We start from the raw sequence: 23,128 nt of genomic DNA, 5'->3' as shown, positions 1-23,128 counted from the left end.
CAGGCTAGACGCCTCAGGCATCCACCCAGTGGAATCTAAAGTCAAGGCCATCCACGAGGCACCCACGCCTACCAACAAAACCGAGTTACAAGCCTTCCTGGGGTTATTGAATTTCTATGCTTCGTTCCTCCCACACAAAGCCTCAGTCGCTGAACCGCTGCACAGACTCTTAGATAAAAACTCACCATGGCACTGGGGACCCAAAGAAAACCATGCATTTAAGGCAGTCAAATCTCTACTCACCTCTGAGGCTGTCTTAATCCAATTTGACCAACGCCTTCCCTTGGTCCTAGCCGCAGACGCATCCCCTTTTGGGATAGGAGCTGTCTTAAGCCACAGACTCCCCAATGGCTCCGAGGCACCAATTGCCTTCTTTTCAAGAACTTTCTCAGCGACTGAACGTAATTACAGCCAAATAGATAAAGAGGCCCTGGCTGCAGTAGCAGCAGTCAAAAAATTCCACGAATTCCTATTCGGGCACCATTTCAAACTCATTACCGATCACAAGCCGCTTCTAGGACTGTTATCAGGGGACAAGCAAACTCCACAGGTATTGTCACCCAGGATGACTAGATGGACCTTGTTCCTGGCGGCTTACTCGTACAAACTGGTCTATCGTCCTGGAAAGAATCTGAGCCACGCAGATGCCCTCAGCCGCTGTCCCTTGCCAGCCCCAGTCGAGGACCCAGCTCCTGTGCATGCTATTTTCGAGGTCAATGAACTCAAGCTGCCAGTGACTGCAGACGACATCACGGCACATTCAAAAAAGGACAAAACAATCGCCCAGGTTCTGGACTGGGTAGGGAGGGGGTGGCCGGAAACTAACTATTCAGTTGATTTCACCCCATTTAAAACTCGCCAGCAGGAGCTTTCTAAGTTGCAAGGATGCCTGTTGTGGGGTACCAGAGTCGTCATCCCAACCACCCTTCACATACCCATCCTGAAGGTACTGCACGAGGGCCATCCGGGCATCGTACGGATGAAGGCGTTGGCTCGCAGTTACGTCTGGTGGCCCGGGATGGACGATCAGATCGCCAAGTGGGTAAGCTCTTGTCGACCCTGTCAGGAATCTAGGGCAGCCCCGCCAGCTGCCACACCCACCAAGTGGGAAAGTGCCAATGTCCCATGGTCACGGCTTCACATCGACCTGGCCGGGCCAATGCATGGCAAGACTTTCTTGGTGGTCGTGGACTCGTATTCTAAGTGGATAGATGTGGCCTTACTTCCCACGACCACCACCCAGGCAGTTGCTAAAGCCCTGACTCGTTTTTTCGTGACTCACGGACTTCCTGACACACTGGTCTCCGACAATGGCCCCCAGTTCACTTTGAGTGAATTTAGCAGGTATGTCACCAATCTGGGCATCAGACACGTCCTCACGGCCCCCTTTCACCCTGCTAGCAACGGGTTGGCAGAGAGAGCAGTTAGATCGGCTAAGGAGGCACTGGCCAGGTTCAGCCAAGAAGACTGGCATTCTAAACTGTCTCGTTTCCTCCTAAGCCAGCATACTACACCTTGCACAACGACGAACAAGTCCCGGCCGAACTGTTAATGGGGAGACGCCTGAGGACTACCTTAGACAGGCTACACCCCACTACTGCCCAGACACCCCTTTGGGGTCTGACAGTCTGGTCAGAGATTTTGCCTTACAGGACCTAGTCTTTGCTAGGAACTACGCGGGGGATCCTCTGTGGGTGCCAGGGAAGGTCGTGGCTGTCACAGGTCCGAGATCCTATCGGGTCCAGCTGGAAGACGGTCGCGTGTGGCGGAGGCACCTGGACCAACTGAGGAGGCGACGGAGCGGTCTGACCAGCTCAGAGCCATTTCCACCGGACAGTTTTCAAGTTCCCCTCCAGAGTCCAGTCGAGAGTTTCCAAAGGGACCAGCCATTCCCAACAGAGCAGAGGGAGCCGGCAGTAGACCGGGACTGCCAGCCTGAGACTCCACCACTACCACCCAGCGAGGTCACCGGCCATTCGGGCAGAGACTGTTCTCCAAGCCAGCCTGAGGGCAGGGACTTTCCCCAGGTCCAAGATCCGGCGCCGAGTCAAGCTCGCTCCCCAACGCCCTCTGACCAGGGCCCCACGGACTCGTTGCCACCCAGTGGCTCTCCTGAGCTACGACGCTCCGGTCGCCAACACAGACCACCGGCGTATCTCAGGGACTATGCATGTTCCCATCTAGGGGGAAGGGGTGTTATGTCTTTGGGACTGGTTGGTGTTCCCAACCAGGTCCGTTCTTTAAGCAGGAGCACCAGCAGCTCCCATTGGTTGGCTCCGTTTGACAGTCGGCTATAAAAGCCGGCTGTCGGGCTGAGCCAGCCGTTGTTCGCTGGCAAGTCTGCCTGTTAGCTGGCAGACGCGACAACCATTTATTCTTTGAAATAAACCAGTTACTTGGTCTAGCCTCTCATTTGATCTACAACACTCTCTCTCTCTCTTTTCTTTCTCTCTCTTTCCCTCTCTCAGGCTCACCCCATTGACTTGACCTGCTTGGGCAGATCCCTCCAATGCAGTGGACTCCATGGGGTGGACCTGTGGGGCCGGCACCTAGAACACAGTAGTGTCGGCATATTTGAAAAGTAGAGCAAAGCCAGAGGTCAGTAATTTTTGCTGCAAAGAATCACAAAAGCTTCTGGGTTATGCACAAGAAGAGACACCCATGTCAATGCAATTCAGCAACATAAAATAATGAGATACAAATTAAATCAACAAGAATCGGCAAAGCAATGCTGATTAGATTTTATTCACTGCTAGAATCTAATCAGAGATGCTTTGTCGATTCTAGTCCAATGACCTGCTCCAGCAGGGTTAGAAGGGAGTGTGTGTGTATGTGTGTGCACGGCTGTCAAAACTTCAAAAATGGGTCAACTATCTCTGTGGAGACCAGTCATAAATTAGAACACTTGCTAAACAACCAGTCATTAAATGAGGACCACTTGTATTTGGTTTACCAGTCACCTGGCCATGCCCATCAAGTCACATGACCACCAAATCACACCTACGCCATCATGTGACCAGCAAGCCATGTCCAGCCAGCAAGCCACGCCAGCCAGTCATGTGACCAGCAAGCCACGCCTACCCAGTCACATGACCAGCAAGCCACACTCTCAAATTAGTCCATGCCCACAGAAATTTGAATCCCACCTCTGGGCGAGGGGCACCGAGGATGAGTTTGTAGCACCAAGGGGGCGGTGGACTGAAAAAGTTTGGGAACCACTGCTCTAAAAGCAAAGAAGGTAGGCTGAATATATTACTGATTCACCATTACCTTTCTTGGAAAGGCATATCATTCTTGGCAAAAAGGACTGGAACTGTCATACCCAACTTCCCAAAACTGGAATAGAACTTATTCATTCCTGCAGCAATACTATACCACTGTTTAACTCCAGTGGCCAGGTTATTGATATAACCGAGGAATCAGATAACTGGGAATTTCCCAAAGCAAAATACAAGAATGCTGAACTTGGAATTAGGAAGATCTAACTGAAAAAACCCAATGTTACTACTATCTGAAAATCAGCTAAACGAAAATGGTTTGGTGCCTTAAAGCAGCTTGTGCAGTATTCAGTTTGACAACAATTTAAGAGATGCCTGAGAGAGTACAAGAATGTTTAATAAGATCTGGAATATCAACATGCCATTAAAGAGATACAGAATATATAATGCTTTGCTGTCATTGTTTACTGGAACTGGATTCTACTTGTCTTCATTGACTGCATGGCATTCATAAAACTGGAGCATCTTTGGAAACATTCACACGTGTTTCCCCAGAACAGGAAGAGGCAGTTGCATTCTTTTCACACTTCCTGTTTCTGATTTGCTTCCATTAAACTGGTAATTATAAAGAATTCTAACAAAAGCCTAGTTCTTGAAACAACTTTAGTGAGATGTGTTCCAATTTCATATATTGCAGTCTGAACTACAATATTGAAATTTTCTCTTAAATTACTATTCAGCCAGCCATAGCTAACTGCAGAAGTAAACTTCATGAGTTTTTGCATATATTATTTTTACCTTTCTTCATATCTTTTTTCTTTTTGTGCAATTGAATTTGAAAGGGAGAAACTCTCAACATTCATGCTGATTCATGCTGCTGTAGCAACTTTATTTTATTTAAAATCAGTTTTTTAAATGCTATACATATTTATTAATATATTAAAATGTAACCTAGCATCCTTTCACTTATTAAGTACTAACGATTTATTATTACTAAGTGCATCTTTCTGCAAAGAAATAGCTCAATGTATTGAATGAATGTATGTTTGTGCATATATGTGCACTGTCTTGTTTTGAAAAGGTTCTAGGTGAAAACTGATGTAAACAGGAAACCTGGGATTTCACAGTCAAAAAATAGAATACAAAAAGTTAATAGAGTCAAGAAAGAGATACAGATAGTTAATAATGAGGAACAGAAGGATGGAAAAGGAAAGAATAAAAAAGATTGTCTGTGGGATCATGATGGACATGCACTAAGGAACTGTCCAGATATTTTTCTACAGATAGCAAAGAGTTTGACTTCCTGTTGTCTAATTGTGCAATTGCAAAATACTTCCCTTGACACCCAGAATTAATGTGAAGAAAAAAGAAAGCTTGAAGGAAGAATGACATTTTCACTTCGTTTTCATGTTGTCTAATCCTAAAATTAGACTTTTGTGGACTCGGGTTTTTTTTTTTTAATTTAAAGGGATGTCTTTAACTTCACACCAGTTCTAGGAAAAAAAATAATGAAGCAAAAAGAACCTGTACAATGTGGTGTTTATGGGGCAAGGTTGGCATCAGAGGCATCCACCTTCAGCCATGAAAGCTCCTTCAGTGACTAAACGGCCAGCCAGTATCACTCAGCCCAACTTCTTACATAAGATTGAGAGGTGGGAAATAGAAGAAAATAATTATTTCTACACCATCCTGAACTTCTGAAGATATCTTGAGATATAAATTTGATGCGGAAATAATGGAAGAAATTGATTGCATAAGCCTAAATTAGGCCTACCAAAGTTATATATAGGAATTTATTGAAACAATTGCTATTGTTGATTAATGCTGATGATGTTTCCTAGTTTGGCTAAACAAATATCTGCAAAAAATGAACCAAGCTCAGGGAGCACCAAGGACTCCCCCAGTCCCCATCAATTGTTATTACTGGAAGTTAGAGGCTTCTGAACATGACATCGTTGATTATATATTTCTGAGTTAGCTCAGAAATATGAGTTAGCTATTCCTAAAGCTCAACTTTTCCAGGACTAGAAAATTTAAATGCTTCCCTTGGTGTGAACTTTATGAGAGGATTCACAAATGCATTTTAAGAACATTTAGAACACTATCATTTCCTATCAGGGCAACGCCAATTTTGTCAGTTTATCTCCATGTTGCATTTACTAACCTACCTGAAGGAATAATGAAGTTGTTCAGAGTGGCATTTCCTTTTTTACAAATGTAACCAAGTTTTTTATCACATTCCAGGTTTTCCCACTTGGCTGCTTTACCAGGATTTAATACTCCACAGATCTTCCCAGGCTCTGGGGATGGGCTTCCTTAAGGAAACAAGTAGAAGGCAAAAAGGGTATTATTAACTTCTTACATAATTTTGTAAACTTTGTTGAATCTAATGCAGATGTGGATAGGGACAAGTTATGCAATGTGTTCAAAAGATCTTTAGAATATGCAAGAGCTTATACAAAGCTTATACAAAGACTGGGTCCATATCAGCAGCCTGATAATATAGGATCACCCTACTTTCTTTCGGTCATTTCTTGCTCCCCCTGTCCTGCACCTTTCTTCCCTAAGTTGTGTGTGTTGGAAACAAAGTACAAGCAATGGCATTCCACACTGTCCAAAGAACAACCTGTATTGGTTTTTCTGTGCATGTTTGAACTGAAGACAGTAATTTTTTTAATGTATATGTTTAACATAAAAGAGAAAATTACCTGGTGCCCAATTTAGATATCTGAAAGGATAGCTACCACTCCATTGCCAGCCACTGTTGAAATCCAAACTGTTAAGACCCAACCAGAGTGCAGTACTCAAAGTAGAAGTTAACCCTGAAAAAGTGTCAACATTTAGCAATGCATCTGTTTCTGGAATATACACCGAGTAGTATACAGCAACAATTACAATTTATTGGGAGACAAGAAGCATATAGTTAGTTCCTTCTCATATTTCTGAATATACTGAGTGAAATGCTACAAAATATTAATGGACTTTAGATTATTTACCTGTGAGGTACATTTGTTCATGTACCTCTGTGATACCCAACAAATCGGCACCTTGTTGTTGGCAACTTTTACTAGCTTGGAACCAGGTTAGAGCAGCTTCTGAGTTTATTTGATACTGGACACTTGCCACAGGGTCTGTAGTCCAATAGAAGTCAGCTGTTAAAAGAAAGGTGTATCCATATTTCCCATAGTTTTAAAACAATGTCATACTAAATATTTCATTAAGACTAAAACCATATTCATAAAATTGCCTTAATGGTCATAATTCAATTTTAACTCAGTCCTGTGATGATTCTTCCTATATTTCAAATTAAAATTATTTGGTCAAGCAGCCAAAAAAAAAGCATAAGACTTTAATACACAAAGACTAGATGTCTAAATAATGGTTTATACAGAGAAAAGAAGCAATTTTACACTAATATCTGAAACTAGATATGTGAGCTATGACTCCAAGCTTCCCCATACCATCTTTCTATATATTTATTAGACTATGGATTCCATGATTTATTTACTAATTTGTGCCTTTGAGTCAACCTTGTCTCAGGTTCATATAGTGGGAATGTTAACACAGCTGAAGGTCATCAGAATTCTGAAAGGCTGCACGAACTGAAAGTAGGTGCCACTGAATTACAGTCAACTTCTGATAAACAAATGGAATAATGTTTGTATGTATGTATGTATGTATTTAATAGCAGTCTTTTGTCCATCTAGGTCTAAAGCCTAATTTCATTAGAACATAGCACATTAAACATTAAATAGATAGGGTAACAAGTTGTGATTGTCATAAATTGTTATTTTTACTTTAATTGAGCAGTCACAGATGAACAGATCATTGCTTAGTTTGATAAATAAATCATAGAACCATGGCGTTTGAGTTTTTCTGCTACAGGACACTCGTCCTAGGGGGTCAGAATGAAGTAATTAGAAAGCTGAATGTTTATAGAGATTCTCAATCATCCACATCATAGTTTTTTCATGAGCTTCTCATCCAAGAAGCTTCCTCAGTTATGAAGAAGAACAGAAGAAACTTCTTGGATGAGTAGTGAAAGTCCAGTTGACTTTGGAAAAAGAAACTTTGGAGAAGAAAGCTTGCTGCTAATTCACTAACTGCTTAATACTGTATAGAAGCGGTCTGAAGAACAGTATATCTATTAATATTAACCCCAAAAGAAGACGCAAAAATGAAACGCTTTGAAAAGAAAGTTCTTCAATTATAAAATTCAGGAAGGAGATCAGAGTTATCGGTCATGCTTCCTGTAAGCTAGACAATTTTGCAAGAACATACAGAAGACAATGTGCAAAACAAATGTGTCAAAAGGTCAGGATGCAGTTCCACTTTTCCTTCACCATTTAAACAATGCTATAGTTGTTGCTTCGCATACAACCCAAATACATACTAGAAATGAGTAATATAGAATGCTATATAATATGCTTATAAAATATGCTTAATGTTCTTAATTGATGATTTACAATGTGGTGTCTAATCATATTGCATATTAATTGCATATATTAACTACGCTGACTCCATAATACTTTTTGAATTATTGCAACATACTTGATGCTGGTCCTGATCTTGAATACATACAGCAGCATCAACTGATCCACTAATGCAATAGAGTGAGAAATTATGTCTGCTTAACTCTACTCTGTGAACTGAGGTAGCTCACTAAGCTTCTGAGTGCAACTCCAAGATGTTGGAGATGGTTATCAGCTATAAAGTCCTATAGTGTCCCACCCCTTCTCTCTTTCTGTGTGTGTATGTGCCTTACTGAAGTGATGTCACATTATGGATCTTGGAAGTGTGCCTTCTTGGTAACACTTCCTGTTTTGGGGGGAACAATAGCCATCTTCACAATTGGCCCCAACCCTTTCAGAAAGGCAATCAAGACCTAGCATTTTCCCCAGGGCTCAGACTCTGGATGAGTAGACTTTCCAATTGGATGGACAATATGCTGTAATGAATTCTGATCACTCTTTGCTGCTTTAGTTGCTATTTAATGATATGTGTTGTTTTCTTTGTGTTTGGTGTTTATTTTTGTACACCAACCAAAGATAATCTGTTTGTGTTCTCTCACTAAACAAACAAATATTAGCCTTTAAAAAGCAAGTATTTCCTCTATACAACAGTGTTACATAGTTACTTAATGCCATAATACCATAGAAGAGCTGGGAGGCAGGGAATTCTGCGGGTCCCATCCCTGAGAGAAAAACACCTGGTGGGACCCAGAAGAAGGGCCTTCTCTGTGGTGGCTCCCTCTCTCCGGAACATCATTCCCCCAGAGATTAGAAGGGGCCCCACTCTAGCATTCTTTTGGAAGGCACTGAAGACCTGGTTTTGCCAGCGGGCCTGGGGAACCCAGAGCAGGATGGAGCCCATAAAATAGCTCATATGATCTGCTGTCATCAGGTGGGGAGTTGGAGGGTGATTTTTTTTTTCCAGATTTTGTTCTATTGTACTTTATTAATTTATTTGATTTTTTAATTGTTTTTTGTTTTAAGTATGGTTTAACATTCTGTAAGCAGCCTCGCGTTGCCATGAATAGGTGAATATACAACAATATAAATTCAATAAATAAATAAATAAACAAACAAACAAATAAATAATACTTCATGATACAAACTTCTCTTGAAAAATCCTTACAGTTCACAGGACAGAATCCATATTTCTTGTCTTTGTTATAATCCCTTGTGGTTGAACACCACAGCAAACCATCAGTCCTTCCTTCAGTTGTACAGTCTGCATACCACTTGGTAGCATACTGGAAAGGGAATACACAAGGAGCCCCATTGCTGTTGCCTTTTAAGGTAAATAAGTCTGGAACAAAGGGGAGAAGAAATAATTAAATAATTTACATATTTATAAGAAATACTCATTCCTAGAGAGAAGAAAAAGGAAAGTCCTCCTGCCAAAGTTATTGGCGCACTGTCCAAAGTGAACATGGTGAGATCTTCAGTATATCTCTACTTTCTGCATACATGATTGTGTAAACAAATGGAAGTTGGCAAGAGCAGTGGGGTTGTTGGGGTTTTTTTGGATCTGCATGACAGTATGAAGGACTCCGCTATTTGGTATAGACTAGAGAGCCAATTCTTTGTAGTGGTTAAAGCAGCAAGATAGAAACCAGGACAGTGTAAGTTCTAGTTTAGTTTTAGGCACAAAGTCAGATAGGTGACCTGGGGCCAGTCATTCTCTCTCAACCCTAGAAAGCCGACAATAAAATATTGCCAAGAAAACTGCAGGGATGTGTACAGACAATTGCCAAGAATCAGTACTGACACAAAGGCACACACCACATACACAGACACGCAGGCACACATATACACAAAAGAATTTGTCATGCATGGAACTGCCAAATCATAGGATGATTCTATAATAGATCCCTCAGCATTACTCCATTGTTTTCTGCCTATTCATCTTACAACTATCTTCTACTTTACCAATTTCTTTTTCATGAAATTGAAAAGAAAAGATTGGACATTAAATACGTATTAAAATGTATTATTCACTTTTAATTCTGCATATGACATAAATAAAGAAATAAGGAATCAGAAGCCCTGATCAAATATCTTTGTTCAGAATTTAAATAGAAGTGCATAAGAGAGCATTTGATTATAAATTTAGAGTATTAGAGTATTTAGAGTATGAATCACATAAATAAAGGGTTCAAGGCTTCTGTTGCTTCAGTATTAAAATATTTACTATAATAGCAAATATGCTAAAATGATCAATGGAAATATAATTAATTGCATATTGATTTAATAAAACAAAGATGAAATCTTCTGAGACTATTTCATTTGAAATGTCAAATATTTGTTTTAAACAAACTTTATTGATTACAAAACCAAAATATCAAACACACAGAAGAAGAAAGAAAAGAAATGGAAAAAAAGAAAATGATTAAAAAACTAACAATTCTACTATCGACAGTCTATGGTTCCTTGTTTGTTATCAATATTGGTGATACATTTACAAATACATCTTATTGCGAGTATATAATTATGATTTACATTTTACGTTATTTACTAATATATTTTCTATTTTTGTTCTATCCAATCATACCAGCATTCCCAGCTTCTATAATATTCTGGTGTTTCTTTTTCTTTATATGCTGCTGATCTTGTAATTTTATTATTCCTTGTCCAAACCTTTTCCCATTCTAATAATGTAATGCTATGTCCTATGTTTCTGCTCCAAGCTATCATGTTGCCTTTGACTACTTCCTCTTCTAATTCCGTCTCTAGTAAATAATTATAAAATTTAGTTATATTTTTTTTATCTGGACCTAATAAAATTTTATCTATTTGTTGTGCCTTAGTATAAATTCCAATTTTTTTCTTGTCCTGGCTATATCTATTTTGAATTTGTAAATAAGCCCACCAGTCTATTTGTAGCCCCTGTTCTTGGAGATCTTGCCATGATTTTAAAGTTCCTTGCGCATCAAGGAGGTCTTTGTATTTTATCATTAAGATCTATATTGTTTGGATGTATCATCACCTCCATCGTTGAGATCCAAATTGGGTTTTTTAAATAATGTATTTTTTTATTTTGTTCTAATTAGCCAATAAGGAATCTCTAATTATATGTCTGTGGAAATACTTCGGCTTAATTTTCCCAATGTCCCATAAAAATGCATGCCATCCCCTCTGTAAATCATGGTCTTCTAAAAATAAGATCCTTTTATTCGACAGATTTACCCATTCTTTCAACCAGAGTAAGGAGGCTATACTATAGTATAATTCCCAATTTGGAAGTGCAATACCTCCCCTGCTCTTCATATCTTGCATTGCCTTTAGGTTTATCCTCGGTTTTTTCCCTTGCCAGATAAATTTGGTGATTATCTTGTTAAGTTCCATGAAGTAATTTTTATGTATTTTTATTGGTATTGTTTGGAATAAGTAAATAAATTTGGGCTGAATATTCATTTTTATAGTGGCAATCCTCCCTAATAAGGAGATTTGCAATTTAACCCATATCTCTAAATCTTTTTTAACTTGCTGTAATAATTTATTATAATTATTTTCCATTAGAATTTTGCATTGAGCCGTCAACCAAATTCCTAGGTATTTAACTTTTTTTACTATTTGTAATTCCATTATCCTTTCCAATTTTAGTTTTTGTTTTTCTGTTAATTTTTTAGTTATTAATTTCATTGTTTCCCTATTAATTTTAAGTCCTGCAACTTCCCCAAATTGATCTAACTCTTTCAGTAATTCTTGACCTGTTTCAATTGGTTCCTCTATAAAAAATACCATATCATCTGCAAATGACTGGAGTTTATATTCTTCTTTTTTAATTTTTAGTTCTTTTATTCCTGGGTTCTGTCTAATTCGTGTAAGCAATGTTTCTAAAGATAATATGAAGAGCAGGGGGGATAATGGACATCCCTGCCTGACTCCTTTCTCTATTTTTATTGAGTGCATGTACTCCATTAATTATAATATTCGCCTTTTGTGAATCATAAATTGTAGTCACGATGTTTTTAAACTTAGTGCCTAGATTCATGTTGTAAATTTGTTGAATTAGGAATTGCCAATTTAAATTGTCAAAGACCTTCTGTGCATCCAAGAATACAAGGGCTATTTTTTTTTCTGGGTGGGCTTCGTAGTATTCCAAAACATTTAATATTATCCTTAAATTATTCCTGATTTGTCTATTAGGAAGAAATCCGTTTTGATATTTATGTATATATTCATTCAATATTTTTTTCAATCTATTTGCTATAATTGTAGTAAATATTTTATAATCAGTATTTAACAGGGAAATTGGTCTATAGTGTTATATATGTCGTGAATCTGAATCTTCTTTCAGAATCAACGATATCAATGTCTTCTTCCATGAATTCGGCATTCTTGCTGCTAGTAGGACCTCATTATATACTTCCACCATGAGAGGTCTTATTTGTTCTCCTATTTTTTTATAAAGTTCCCCTAGTATCCCATCGGGTCCTGGGTTTTTATTGTTCTTTTGGTTTTCTATTGCTGCTTTTAACTCGGGCCACGTAATATCTCTAATTAACATTTCCTTCATCTCCTCCTTAATTATTTTATCTTTAGTAATACCCAAATAGATTCTTATCATATCCTCATTTACCTCCTTCTTTTTATAAAGATCTTCAAAAAATTTACATGCAATTTCTATTTTCTGTTCTATCCCTTGTTGGGCATCCCCGTTCTCAACTATTAATTGGTAGATCAATCTTTTTTGTTTTTCTTTTTTAAGTTTATAGGCCAACCACCTTCCTGGTTTATTGGCCTGTTCAAAAAATATCTGTCTGGCTGTATTTAACTTTGAGACCATTCCTTCTTGTTCGATTAAATTTAATTTATGTTTAGTTATTATTATCTGTTTTTTCAATTTACAATCTTTTGGAGTGTTTTGCAGCTGAATTTCTAATTCTTTGATTCTTTGTTCTAATTTATTTTGTTGGGCATGTTTTTCTTTATTTCTTTTAGCAGTGTATGATATCGTTATGCCTCTTATTACTGCCTTCATTGTATCCCAAATATTCTGTTTCGTAGTTGCCTCATTATTTTCTTTTAAAAAATAGTCTAATTCCTCGTCAAGTTTATTCATAATTTTTTTTCTCTTTAATTAACTGTGTATTTAAGGTCCACCCTTTCCTTGGTTTCTTCCTGCCTTTCCACACTATCTGGATCAGGTTATGATCTGCCCATTCATTTGGTAAGATTTCAATCTCTTTTAATTCATTTACTAATTAACCATTCATCCACGCCATATCAATTCATGTTCATGATTGGTGAGGGTTGAAGTAAAATGTAAATTGCTTTTTCTCAGGGTTTAATTTCCTCCACATGCTTTCATGTCTTTCACATATACTGCTATCCCTTTCTTTTTCCTAAAATCTGCTGGCGACATTTACAAATTCCCTAGCTTGGAGCATTCTAAATATTTTTCTTCTTCCTTCCTTATATGAGTTTCCTGTAAACATATTATATCTGCATTTTGTTTAATTAATTTGGTTAATATTCTTTTCCTTTTTATCCTAGAGTTTAGGCAATGTATGTTAATTGATAATATTTTTTTTTTCTTCATCCATCACCTAATTGACTCTTGCTCTTTGTCTTGTAGTTGCTCCTGTCTCTCTTTGTGGCTGATTGTGCATCTTCGGTTCTTCTCTCTCTTGATGTTGTTTATTTTTTGAATTCCAACAATTCCCATCTCTATTTTTTTGGTAGTCTTGGTCGTCTTGCGAATTCATTTCTAACTCTTCTCTAATACTCGATTCTTCATGGCCTATCAATCATTTGTAGAAATCTTGGGCTTTTTCCATGGAGTCTACTTTAAGTTTTCTTTCTTCCCAAGTGATTAGCATTCCCTCTGGGATTAACCATCTAAATGTAATACCTTTTTGGTTTAATTGGTTCACCAAGAATTTGTAATCTCTCTTATGTTCTCTCACTCTTCTTAGGATTTGTTTAAGCACCAAGATTTCTTTCCCTTTGTATGTAATTGTTTCTTCTCTAGAAATTTTATATATAATATCTCGAACTTTCCTTCTGGCAAATCTCACATGGACCTCTTTTGGATGTTTATGTCATCTTGCATAATTTGTGCTGTATACTTCGTCTAACTCTTTCAGAATATCGTCCTTATCTTTTTCCAATAGGTCTGCTAATATTCCTGCCATCACTTGTTCTAAGTCCTCTTCTTTAGATTCCATTATATTTTGGAATCTTAGATATGCTGCGGCCTTATCCATTTCCAAATATACCAAGGAGTCGTCCATTTCTTTACTCACATTTCTTAATTGCTGACCAACCATTTCCAGCTTCTTTTCTGTTTTTTTCCGTTCTTTTCTCAACTTCCTTTATTGTTGATTCATTCCTTTCTAGTGCTTGCTGTATTGTTTCAATTTTTTGATCCAGCTTTAGAATGTCTAGTTTCATTTCTGCCTTTAAGTTTCCCATCTCTTCTTTTAGTTCATTTGTATCAGCTCTTGATTCAATATGATTTTTTACCACTATTTCCTGAAGCTTCAGCATGGACTCTTGTTGAGTAAGAAGGGTCGATTGAATATTGGCATTCGTGATGATAGGTTGTTTTTCTCCAGATAAAGTTTCTTCAATTGTCTTTTGTGCCATCACTGAGATTGATGGCATTGAAGTTGTTTGTATTGAAGAGGTCTTCTTTCCAGTTTAAAGCGTATTAGTGACGGAAGTCATTTCTTGTAAAATTTGTTTTTGTATTATATTAAATATGTTGTCCCAAATTAACATTCACTATTAAGAAATATCAACTATAAATGGCCACTACGCTAAATAATATGATATGTTACAGGATTAACCTCTCTTATCAATATATATATATTTTCCAGAGCACTTTTACAGCTAATTTCTAAATAAAATATCTGGACTTGTAATTCTTAATAATATATCAAATTCCTCTGTTTAAATGTAAATAATATTAACCTGTATATCTATAAATGCTATAGAATACCAAATCTCAAAATAGTGTTATAAAATAATATTTCAAATACTTAAAAATCTAAATATAGATATATCAACCTTACTATGCAATAATTAATTAGTTAATCTATAATAATCACAATTAATCACAATTAATTATTTAATTCAATCTACTCAATGCCTATAATCAAATATCTATACCTAAATAATTAATTATCACCTCCCTTTTTTATGTGCGTTATATCCAAAAAATAAACTACAATATTACTAATATATCAATTAAATATATATAAATTACATTTACCACATTCAAAAATCATTTAAGTTGGTGTCAAGAAATAATTGTTGCAATCCTCAAATTTAAATGCTTAAATTGTCTTAATATAATTGTTCAGCTCTTCAAGATTCCTTCACCGAGCGCACTGGAACTACGGAGTTGCTGAGTAATGTCTCTGATTTCACTATCTTACCACACTTTCCGCTGTAGTCGTTTCTCCTTTTGTTTGAAAGTTTAACAAGTCAATTTTTAGATTCAAATAGTCTCTTTCTTTAATAAATCTTCTCCACTTACTACAGCTCCAGTCCAATAATCCAAAAGGAGACTAGTAAATTATTCAATTTCATTCGTGGAATATTTAAAGTTGTAATTTAATTCTTTATTTCAAGTCTCCCCCCATCTCAAGTTCATCCTTCCGATTTCCCCCAAAGTCCACAATTCAAATCCTTCAAAGTTCCCTTAAATTAAATTATTGTTCTTTCTTTCTTCTTCTTTTTCTCTCCCCCAATTATTATCAGTCTCTCAGATCCCTCCGATTCTCTTATCTTCTCTATCCAATCACTCGTGTCCTTACCCTCTTCTGTCTCACAAGCCCTTTCGCCACTGCTCGTATCTGCTTTGGCCACTGTTTTCGGGCTTCACTCTGACTAAGATACTCCAATATTCAACACTCAATCAGGATCACAAATTCTTTCACTTGCACTCTTCTTCACCACAGTCTGTCACTCACTCACTTCCTCTTGGATGCAATGATCAAGGCTTTAGGACCGCCATTGCTGATAGTCTCTTGTTGTTGGTCTCCACAGGGTTTCTCTACGTCGTGATGAGAATCCCCTTTTCCACACCACAACTTGAGTCTCCCCACACAGGCGCACTTCTCTACAAGCTGCGTGCACCCCTAAGGGTCACTCCAACAGCAAGAGGAGATAGCATGAAACCCAGAGCGAGCTTCAGCACCTCCGTTTGCCCATATCTCATCACCAAATATCCCTATCTACATCCCATATTTGTGTTTCAATGTGAAGTTTTGTCCAATTGGCCAATATAACGTGAATGGATTGCTTCATATTAGTTTAATATAATACATTCATTCTAATTATTTTGCCAGTTAATTCTTATTATCTTGGCTATTTTTATCAACTTCTAATGTGGTTCTAATATTGGTTCTTTAAGAGTTCAAAAGGTGCTGAATGTAATCTGTTCTAATCTAATGTGATTTGTAAGAATAACTGGATTTCTTTTTAATGTGCTGTAATTTTTAAAGGAATTTTAATGTTTTGTACATTTTAATGTTTTTTTCCTCTTTCAGAAAACATAAACAATAGATAGGTGATAGATAGAAAGATAGAAAGATAGAAAGATAGATAGATAGATAGATAGATAGATAGATAGATAGATAGATAGAATAAATATTTTTTGTTTGATGTGCCAATATCTCAACTTTTTTTTACTACATACTGTGTACATCACTGGATGCAAGAGGGAGAAAGCAAGCAAGCATAACCAGTTTACCTTCATAGCCCCGGGAGCATAAATCATCTTTAGTTCCATGGACTCGCCATCTACTCCATAAGCCTGATCCTTTGTAGAGCATAATTCTTTTTTCAGCTTTGTTGCCATAGTTGAAATACAGGCTTGCATTTTGGATAGCAAAAAGTGTGTCATTTTTGCACTCCCATTTCTGTAAGCTATTTGTTGAATCACATGGGTACAGCTCAACTGGTGTCCAATCAATTTTTGAAGATACTCCCAGACATAATTTATTGGAAACACTCATCAACTGGTATCTGGAAATCCACTTGAATTTTTGGGCCTCAGTTTCATAACTACAAACAGCCGTTGTAACATACGTGGCGGCTTGAACATATACACAGACCTTATGGTCTTCATTATATATTAGAAATGTGCTTGTATCTATAGATATAAAAATAAGTTAAAGCATAAGTAAAGCAAAGATTGGCCATAGAACTGTTTAAAAAGAACTAGTCTTGCATATCACTAAATTAAACATATGTCTTCCAGATTACAAGACTGAATATACAACTCCTAAATAGACAACTTCTAAAAATGAATTAAGGATTAACACATATTGAATTTGAGCATGCTAAACTTTCACAGGATTGGTAGATTTAAATAAAATTAAACAGTATAATCACTATTAACAGATAAATTTCTGGTCACATTTTTGCAAAATTGTAATAAACTATAATTAATTTCTTCTCATGAAATTATAATACCTATTTGTTTTCCTACAGACCATAGTATACAAATGTGCTATTCCTACCTGGAAATTTGAAATACTAGTGTATTTTATTATACTACTTGAACTCCAAAAGTAGGGATAATTACTAGAGGGTTGCAAGAGGTTTTGGTTTGCTCTGATAGTCTTTTGGAATTTTATTGCCAGATAAAGTAAAGCCAGTTTTTATTGTTTATATTTATCATGTAAATAACTTCTAAATCAATGGCAGTACATTTTACTTTATACTTTCTTCCTGAGGCAATAGATAGGTTTTCTGCAGAATTATGACCTAAAAATTCTTCTGTTTCAGTAAAAGTTTGGCCTAGATTTATCTCATTCAGAAACCAATTTCCTCCCCTTATTGTGTTTGGCTTAAGCTATTAGGAAACAGAATACAGCTGATGAGAACGAACTCTTGCTGTTTGACAGTTGGTCTTTCTCACTGACAATACCAGGAAACATATAATTATCACCAATAGTGATAAAGCTATTGCATTGTTCTAGCAATACTCAAAATAATGAAACAAGCTAATGCGGTATATGCAGTGTTTGCAGAATGTCCTGTTTTATGAAAATATCTAGTTATAAGTTTAAAAAAGAAAAGGTTTCCAATTTTATAGATCATTCTTCTATACTGGTCTATGACCATAGTAAATATTGTTTTGAAAATAAAAGGAGGGGAGAATTTCATGAACTGCCAGAAGAAAGGCAGGATGCAATGGGGATGATTGTGGTAATGACCCAGGCAGTGGAGTAATGGTTGTGATGATAATGCATGTGTGAAAGGGATGTTTCAAAATGCATAAGGATATTTTCTCAAGATGTTTTGTAAGCAGCATATCTTTTTTTCAGGCTTGTGAAAGCATGTGTCTGAAAAGACATAGCTAATTTAAAGAAGTCCTGTGCTTAATCTTGTACTCAGGCACAATCTGAAGTACCTCTTCCAATTAATAAAAACATATACCAGAATAAGAATAACCATAATCCAAACATTATATACAGGATACCAGCAGACAGTGGAGAAACTATCCCCAAGAAAAAGTTATAAAACAGCTGTGAAAATAGGTCCTCTCTTCCTTTCCCCCCGCATCTTCAAGGCTATACCCCAAAAAAGTGTTCGGTGTTCAAACAAACCATGAGATCCACAGATGTCCACACAACAAAATAGAACATAACCATCTCAACTTTGGGAAATGCATGTGTTCTGCTTAGGGAACCAGGCTTCCGCATAGAAGGTACCAGCAGAGAATTTGAAATCAAGTTGAGCAATGCAATTCTTTTGATTCCTCCTTCTATTGATTGAAGCAATTTTGAATACCAGATTTAACCAAGGCTGCTAATCATAAATGAGCCTGTGTATTCATCCTTGTTTTTAAGTGTAATGGTTTTACTGTAAGCTATTATCTGGCACATTGTATTCTATGCATCCAAAAATTTATGCTAGATCTATTCAGGGATTCGTCTAGACAATCCTATTTTGCTTTGGTTCCACTTTGGAGCTTGCATGGCTCTAATGAAATGAAAATTGTGGGGTAGATGAATCCCTGGACAGATCTAGCACAATTTTTTGGAGGCATAGAAAATAATGTGCCAGATAACAGAGAAACATTAAATTTGAAACAAGGGTAAATAGTTCATAGCTCATAGTTCTATATTTAATAAAAGTGGGTTTGATTTTCAAGAAAACCTTTAAAAAATATACAAGTAATTCCTGATTTATGACCGCAATTGAGCCCAAAACATCTATTGCTAAGTGAAACATTTGCTAAGTGAATTTTCCCCTATTTTACGACTTTTCTTGCCACTATTGTTAAGGGAATCACTATTGTTATTAAATTACTAACATGGTTGTTAAGTGAATCTGGTTTCCGCATTGACTTTGCTTGTAAGAAGGTCGCAAAATGTGATCACATGGGCCCCCCAGGACATTGCAACTGTCATTAATACGAATGAAATCATATGACAATGGGGATGCTGCAACAGTCATAAATATGGTCATAAGTTACTTTTTTCAGTGCAGTCACTAAATGAACTGTTTTAAATCAAGGACTACCTGAAATACATTTTCAACTCTTTAATTATGATTTTATGGAGGTGAAAGAAAGAGCAAAATGCTTTTCAGGCATTTAGCTAATGCATTAAACAAGGTATCTTTGCATTACTCCAATTTCTGAAAATCCTGAAAGCTTACCTTTGCAATCATCTACAAAGTAGTCATTTAAATTATGATTATAAATCAGTATCTCCCAATGAGTTCAAATGAGATTGTCCAAAAAGAAGCAGGCACAAGGTTATAGTTTTAATATAGTACTCAGGAACTAATTTTGTAAGAGAGAACTATTTTTGCCTTTAGAATTAGAAACACTAAAGTTATCATACTGCTGCTTTAAAAACTTATTGAACTCATGTAAAACTGCACCTTAACAGAATGGCTAACTAGGAATGAATGAATGAATATATATATCTTGATATAAATCTATATTTCATGTAATGTGAGTTTATACTGGGTTTATTATAATACCCTCCCACTCTGCAATCTTCAATGAACATATTAGAGGTGGGGATTGGTGTTTTGGATATTTTATTATTATTATTTAATAGTCAGACAGCCAAAAAAAGATTTGACATATGATAGCCCTGTGCCATAGAAACCTCGCCCGTACTATTTAAGCAGACCCATCTTCCCAATCTATTAATACCATTAGTGTTAAATCATTGCATTAAATATCAATATGAAATATATGCTCTCCTATGTTTTCCTCCCAAATGGGAGGAATGCTATGTTATTTCATATGAACATTTCATTCATGTCAAAGACCTGACAGTCACTTACCTACAAGTGAAGCAGCATTGTGAAGAGCAGAAAGGAAAAAGACAAGACAAGAAATGAACATTGCTAGCCAGTTTCCACTCTCTTTCTTTCTACCAAGATATGTCATATCAGGGGCTCCTTTTGTAGCTCATCTTGTTAAATCCAGCCAAGAGAAGAGATGGGCTCATTTCTGAGAACTGATAGTTCCATGGGTGCATTCTGGAGCTCAAATGATAAGGAAATGTGCTTCCGCATGGACCATTTTGGAATAACAGGAATTTGCCATTCAAACTTTGCTTCCATAAGCTAATTTCAATGCTGAAGGGGGTGGGGAAAGGACGAGCTGCTTCCAGAGAGTCACAGGTGATAAAGCAATGATTGTTCAGCATTTTTTCTGCTCTGAGATTCTAAAATCAAAATGGAGGGTAGGAAGAGGGCAATCACCATTTGCAGAAAAGAAATGGGTTGGAATGCACTGGTGCTGCCCAGAAATGTATTGCAGAAAGCTGATTTTAAAAAGAAAAAGGCTGTTTTTGTTCTTTAGTAAGGAAAAAAAACCTGAAATGTTAAGTATGATTGATCCTGTTGTAGAAATTAATGTAGCCCTATTTTTCTAGTTGAAGGCTGCAAGTTTTTATGAATCTATCTGGTATATATCTTAATAAAATGTTTGAATAAACTACTACTGGGGAATCCCAAGACTGTGAAATCAAACATCATCCTGGAAAAAAAAACACTACCACAGTGTTATTTAGAAAACAATGTCACTGAATCTATGTAATATCTAAGATGTTTAATCTGACTGTTTATGATGTGACTAGACCTACTGCCTTCAGGTCTAAGGTGGGAGCATCTACATCAAATTCAGTGGTGGTATTCAAATTTTTTTACTACCAGTTCTGTGGGCGTGGCTTGGTGGGCATGGTGTGTTTGGTGGAAGTGTCTTTGTGGGCGTGGTAGGGAAGGATACTGTAAAATCCCCATTCCCTCCCCACCCACTAACCTGCTTTCCAGCTCCATTCTCCTGTGCAGGGCAACGAAAGAAGACCCAGCCAATCAGCTAGGATTCTGATCAGCTGGGACTTGGGAGGCAGCAAATAGATGGGGGCAGGCCAACCAGAGGTGGTATTTACCGGTTCTCTGAACTACTCAAAATTTCCACTACAGGTTCTCCAGAACCTGTTAGAACTGGCTGAATACACCTCTGATCAAATTGGCTTCTATCTTTATCTTTACCTTTATCTATCTATCATTGTTCAATTTGAGGCAACTTGTTGAAAGACAAACAATATTCAGAAAACACAGAATTCTTACACAATGTCTTCTCACTACAATCAATGATTCGGAGGAATAAGATTAAATTGTAAGGCTTATTTTCTTTTTTGATGGAGAGATTTGAAGTCTTTTGGAATTCTAATACACATTGTCTAACAAACAAATGAACACATTTCATTTTTCAGTCAAAACCATTGGGAAAACACACCACTTTTTTGTGCAACTGGAATATCAAATTTCAGCTGAATGTTGTATTGTATGAAAATTGGGCCCTTAAAAATGTTTAGTTTAGACTTTAAATAAGGGTTGACAATTTACAACCCCAAAAGCTATGTGAAGCCTTGAAACCGTTTTTGTGGCTCCTAAAAATATTTTTTTTATTTCAATTCAGTGAAAAGTTGCAATGTAGTTTCCTACCGGTATAAGGGAAGAAATAGTAAAACTCTAGTTCAGAAATAATTAAAAAGCCATATCCCTTCTCCCCTGCAAAAGGAGGGGGGAAAAAGGGACAACCCTGCTTACAGTCTGGTTCACAGACCGACACTCCTTTTGTCCAAATGACAAGAGGTAAATATGTGTGATGACATGACAACATAGCAAATGTTTGGGCTTCGCATCAGTCTAAAAGAGCCTCTCCTGGCTCTTTTCCTGAACAACCCAGGTCATAAATATGGCCCCATAAATGTGCCTCTTCTATGCCTTTTCTCCCATACATGCATTCACATGCAATCCAGTATGCCTCCACAAAATGATTATGCCTTCTTTCAACAAATACATCCTCTTTTGTTAGCCCTGCCCAACTTTTCTACTAATTGATGACATTTTTAGCTCCGTACTATTGAGAGACCAAGACTATATAGAACTCAGAGAGAATGGCCTTGGAGGACAGGAAGAGGAGGTACTGCAGTGCAGAGGTGTCAGATAAAATAAACCTGAATCTAGGAAAGAGCTGTAACATATGTGAAGAATGGAATGGAATGGAATAGAATGGAATGGAATGGAATGAAACGGAACGGAACGGAACAGAACAGAACAGAACAGAACAGAACAGAACAGAACAGAACAGAACAGAACAGAACAGAACAGAACAGAATAGAATAGAATAGAATAGAATAGAATAGAACTGGAAGGGACTTTGGAGGTCTTCTAGTCCAGTCCACTGCTCAAGCAGGAGAACATATACTATTTCAGATAAGTGCCTGTCTAATCTCTTCTTAAAACCTTCAGTGATGGAGCGCTCACAATTTCTGGAGGCAAGCTGTTCCACTGGTTAACTGTTAGAAAGTTTCTCCTTAATTCCAGATTGTTTCTCTTTTTGATTAGTTTCCAACCATTGTTTCTTGTCCTACCCCCTGGTGCTTTGGAGAATAATTTGACCCGCTCTTCTTTGTGGTAGCCACTCAAATACTGGAATTCTGCTATCATGTCACCCCTTAATCTTCTTTTCCTTAGACCAGCCAAATCCAAATCCTGCAGCCATTCTTCATATGTTTTCATTTCCAGAACTTTGATCATCGTAGTTGCTCTTCTCTGAACTTTTTCCAAAATCTCAACATCTTTTTTGTAGTATGGTGCACAAATTTGGCTGCAGTGTTCCAGGTGTGGACTTACTAAGGTTTTATAAAGTGGTACTAATACCTCCCATGATCTTGATTCTATGCCAAGGATTGTATTAGCCTTTTTTGGTGGCTGCTGCATACTGCTGGCTCATATTCAAGTGATCTTTCATTAAGACTCCAAGTTCCCTCTCACAGTTACTGTTTTTGAGCCAGGTCTTGCTTAATCTGTACTTACATCTTTAATTTTTCCTGCCTAAATGTAAAACTTTGCTTTTCTCCATATTAAAATTCATTCGTTGGATATGGTCCACTGTTCAAGTTT

At 37.1% G+C, this 23,128-nt stretch overlaps 1 protein-coding gene across 2 annotated transcripts in view; it reads right to left on the bottom strand.

Annotated features, from left to right (window-relative positions):
* Positions 1–20,251, bottom strand: part of MRC1 (mannose receptor C-type 1) — a 68,272-nt gene extending 48,021 nt beyond the window's left edge. For both annotated transcript variants that reach the window (XM_026716100.2, XM_087916964.1), the window contains exons 1-6: positions 19,994–20,251; positions 16,431–16,832; positions 8,856–9,029; positions 6,215–6,370; positions 5,927–6,040; positions 5,387–5,533 (exon numbers count right to left, since the gene is read on the bottom strand). In XM_026716100.2, the coding sequence (XP_026571885.1) occupies positions 5,387–5,533; positions 5,927–6,040; positions 6,215–6,370; positions 8,856–9,029; positions 16,431–16,832; positions 19,994–20,099 (1,099 nt within the window). In that variant the 5' untranslated portion in view covers positions 20,100–20,251. The remainder of the gene's footprint in view (positions 1–5,386; positions 5,534–5,926; positions 6,041–6,214; positions 6,371–8,855; positions 9,030–16,430; positions 16,833–19,993) is intronic.
* Positions 20,252–23,128: the final 2,877 nt, after the last annotated feature.

The sequence above is a fragment of the Pseudonaja textilis genome, chromosome Z (assembly GCF_049901715.1).
Source record: "Pseudonaja textilis isolate UNSWEBS1 chromosome Z, rPseTex1.2, whole genome shotgun sequence".
In the NCBI taxonomy this organism is placed as follows: Eukaryota; Metazoa; Chordata; class Lepidosauria; order Squamata; family Elapidae; genus Pseudonaja; species Pseudonaja textilis.
Note: the sequence above shows the minus strand (reverse complement) of the source record. Positions and strands in the feature narration are given on the sequence as shown.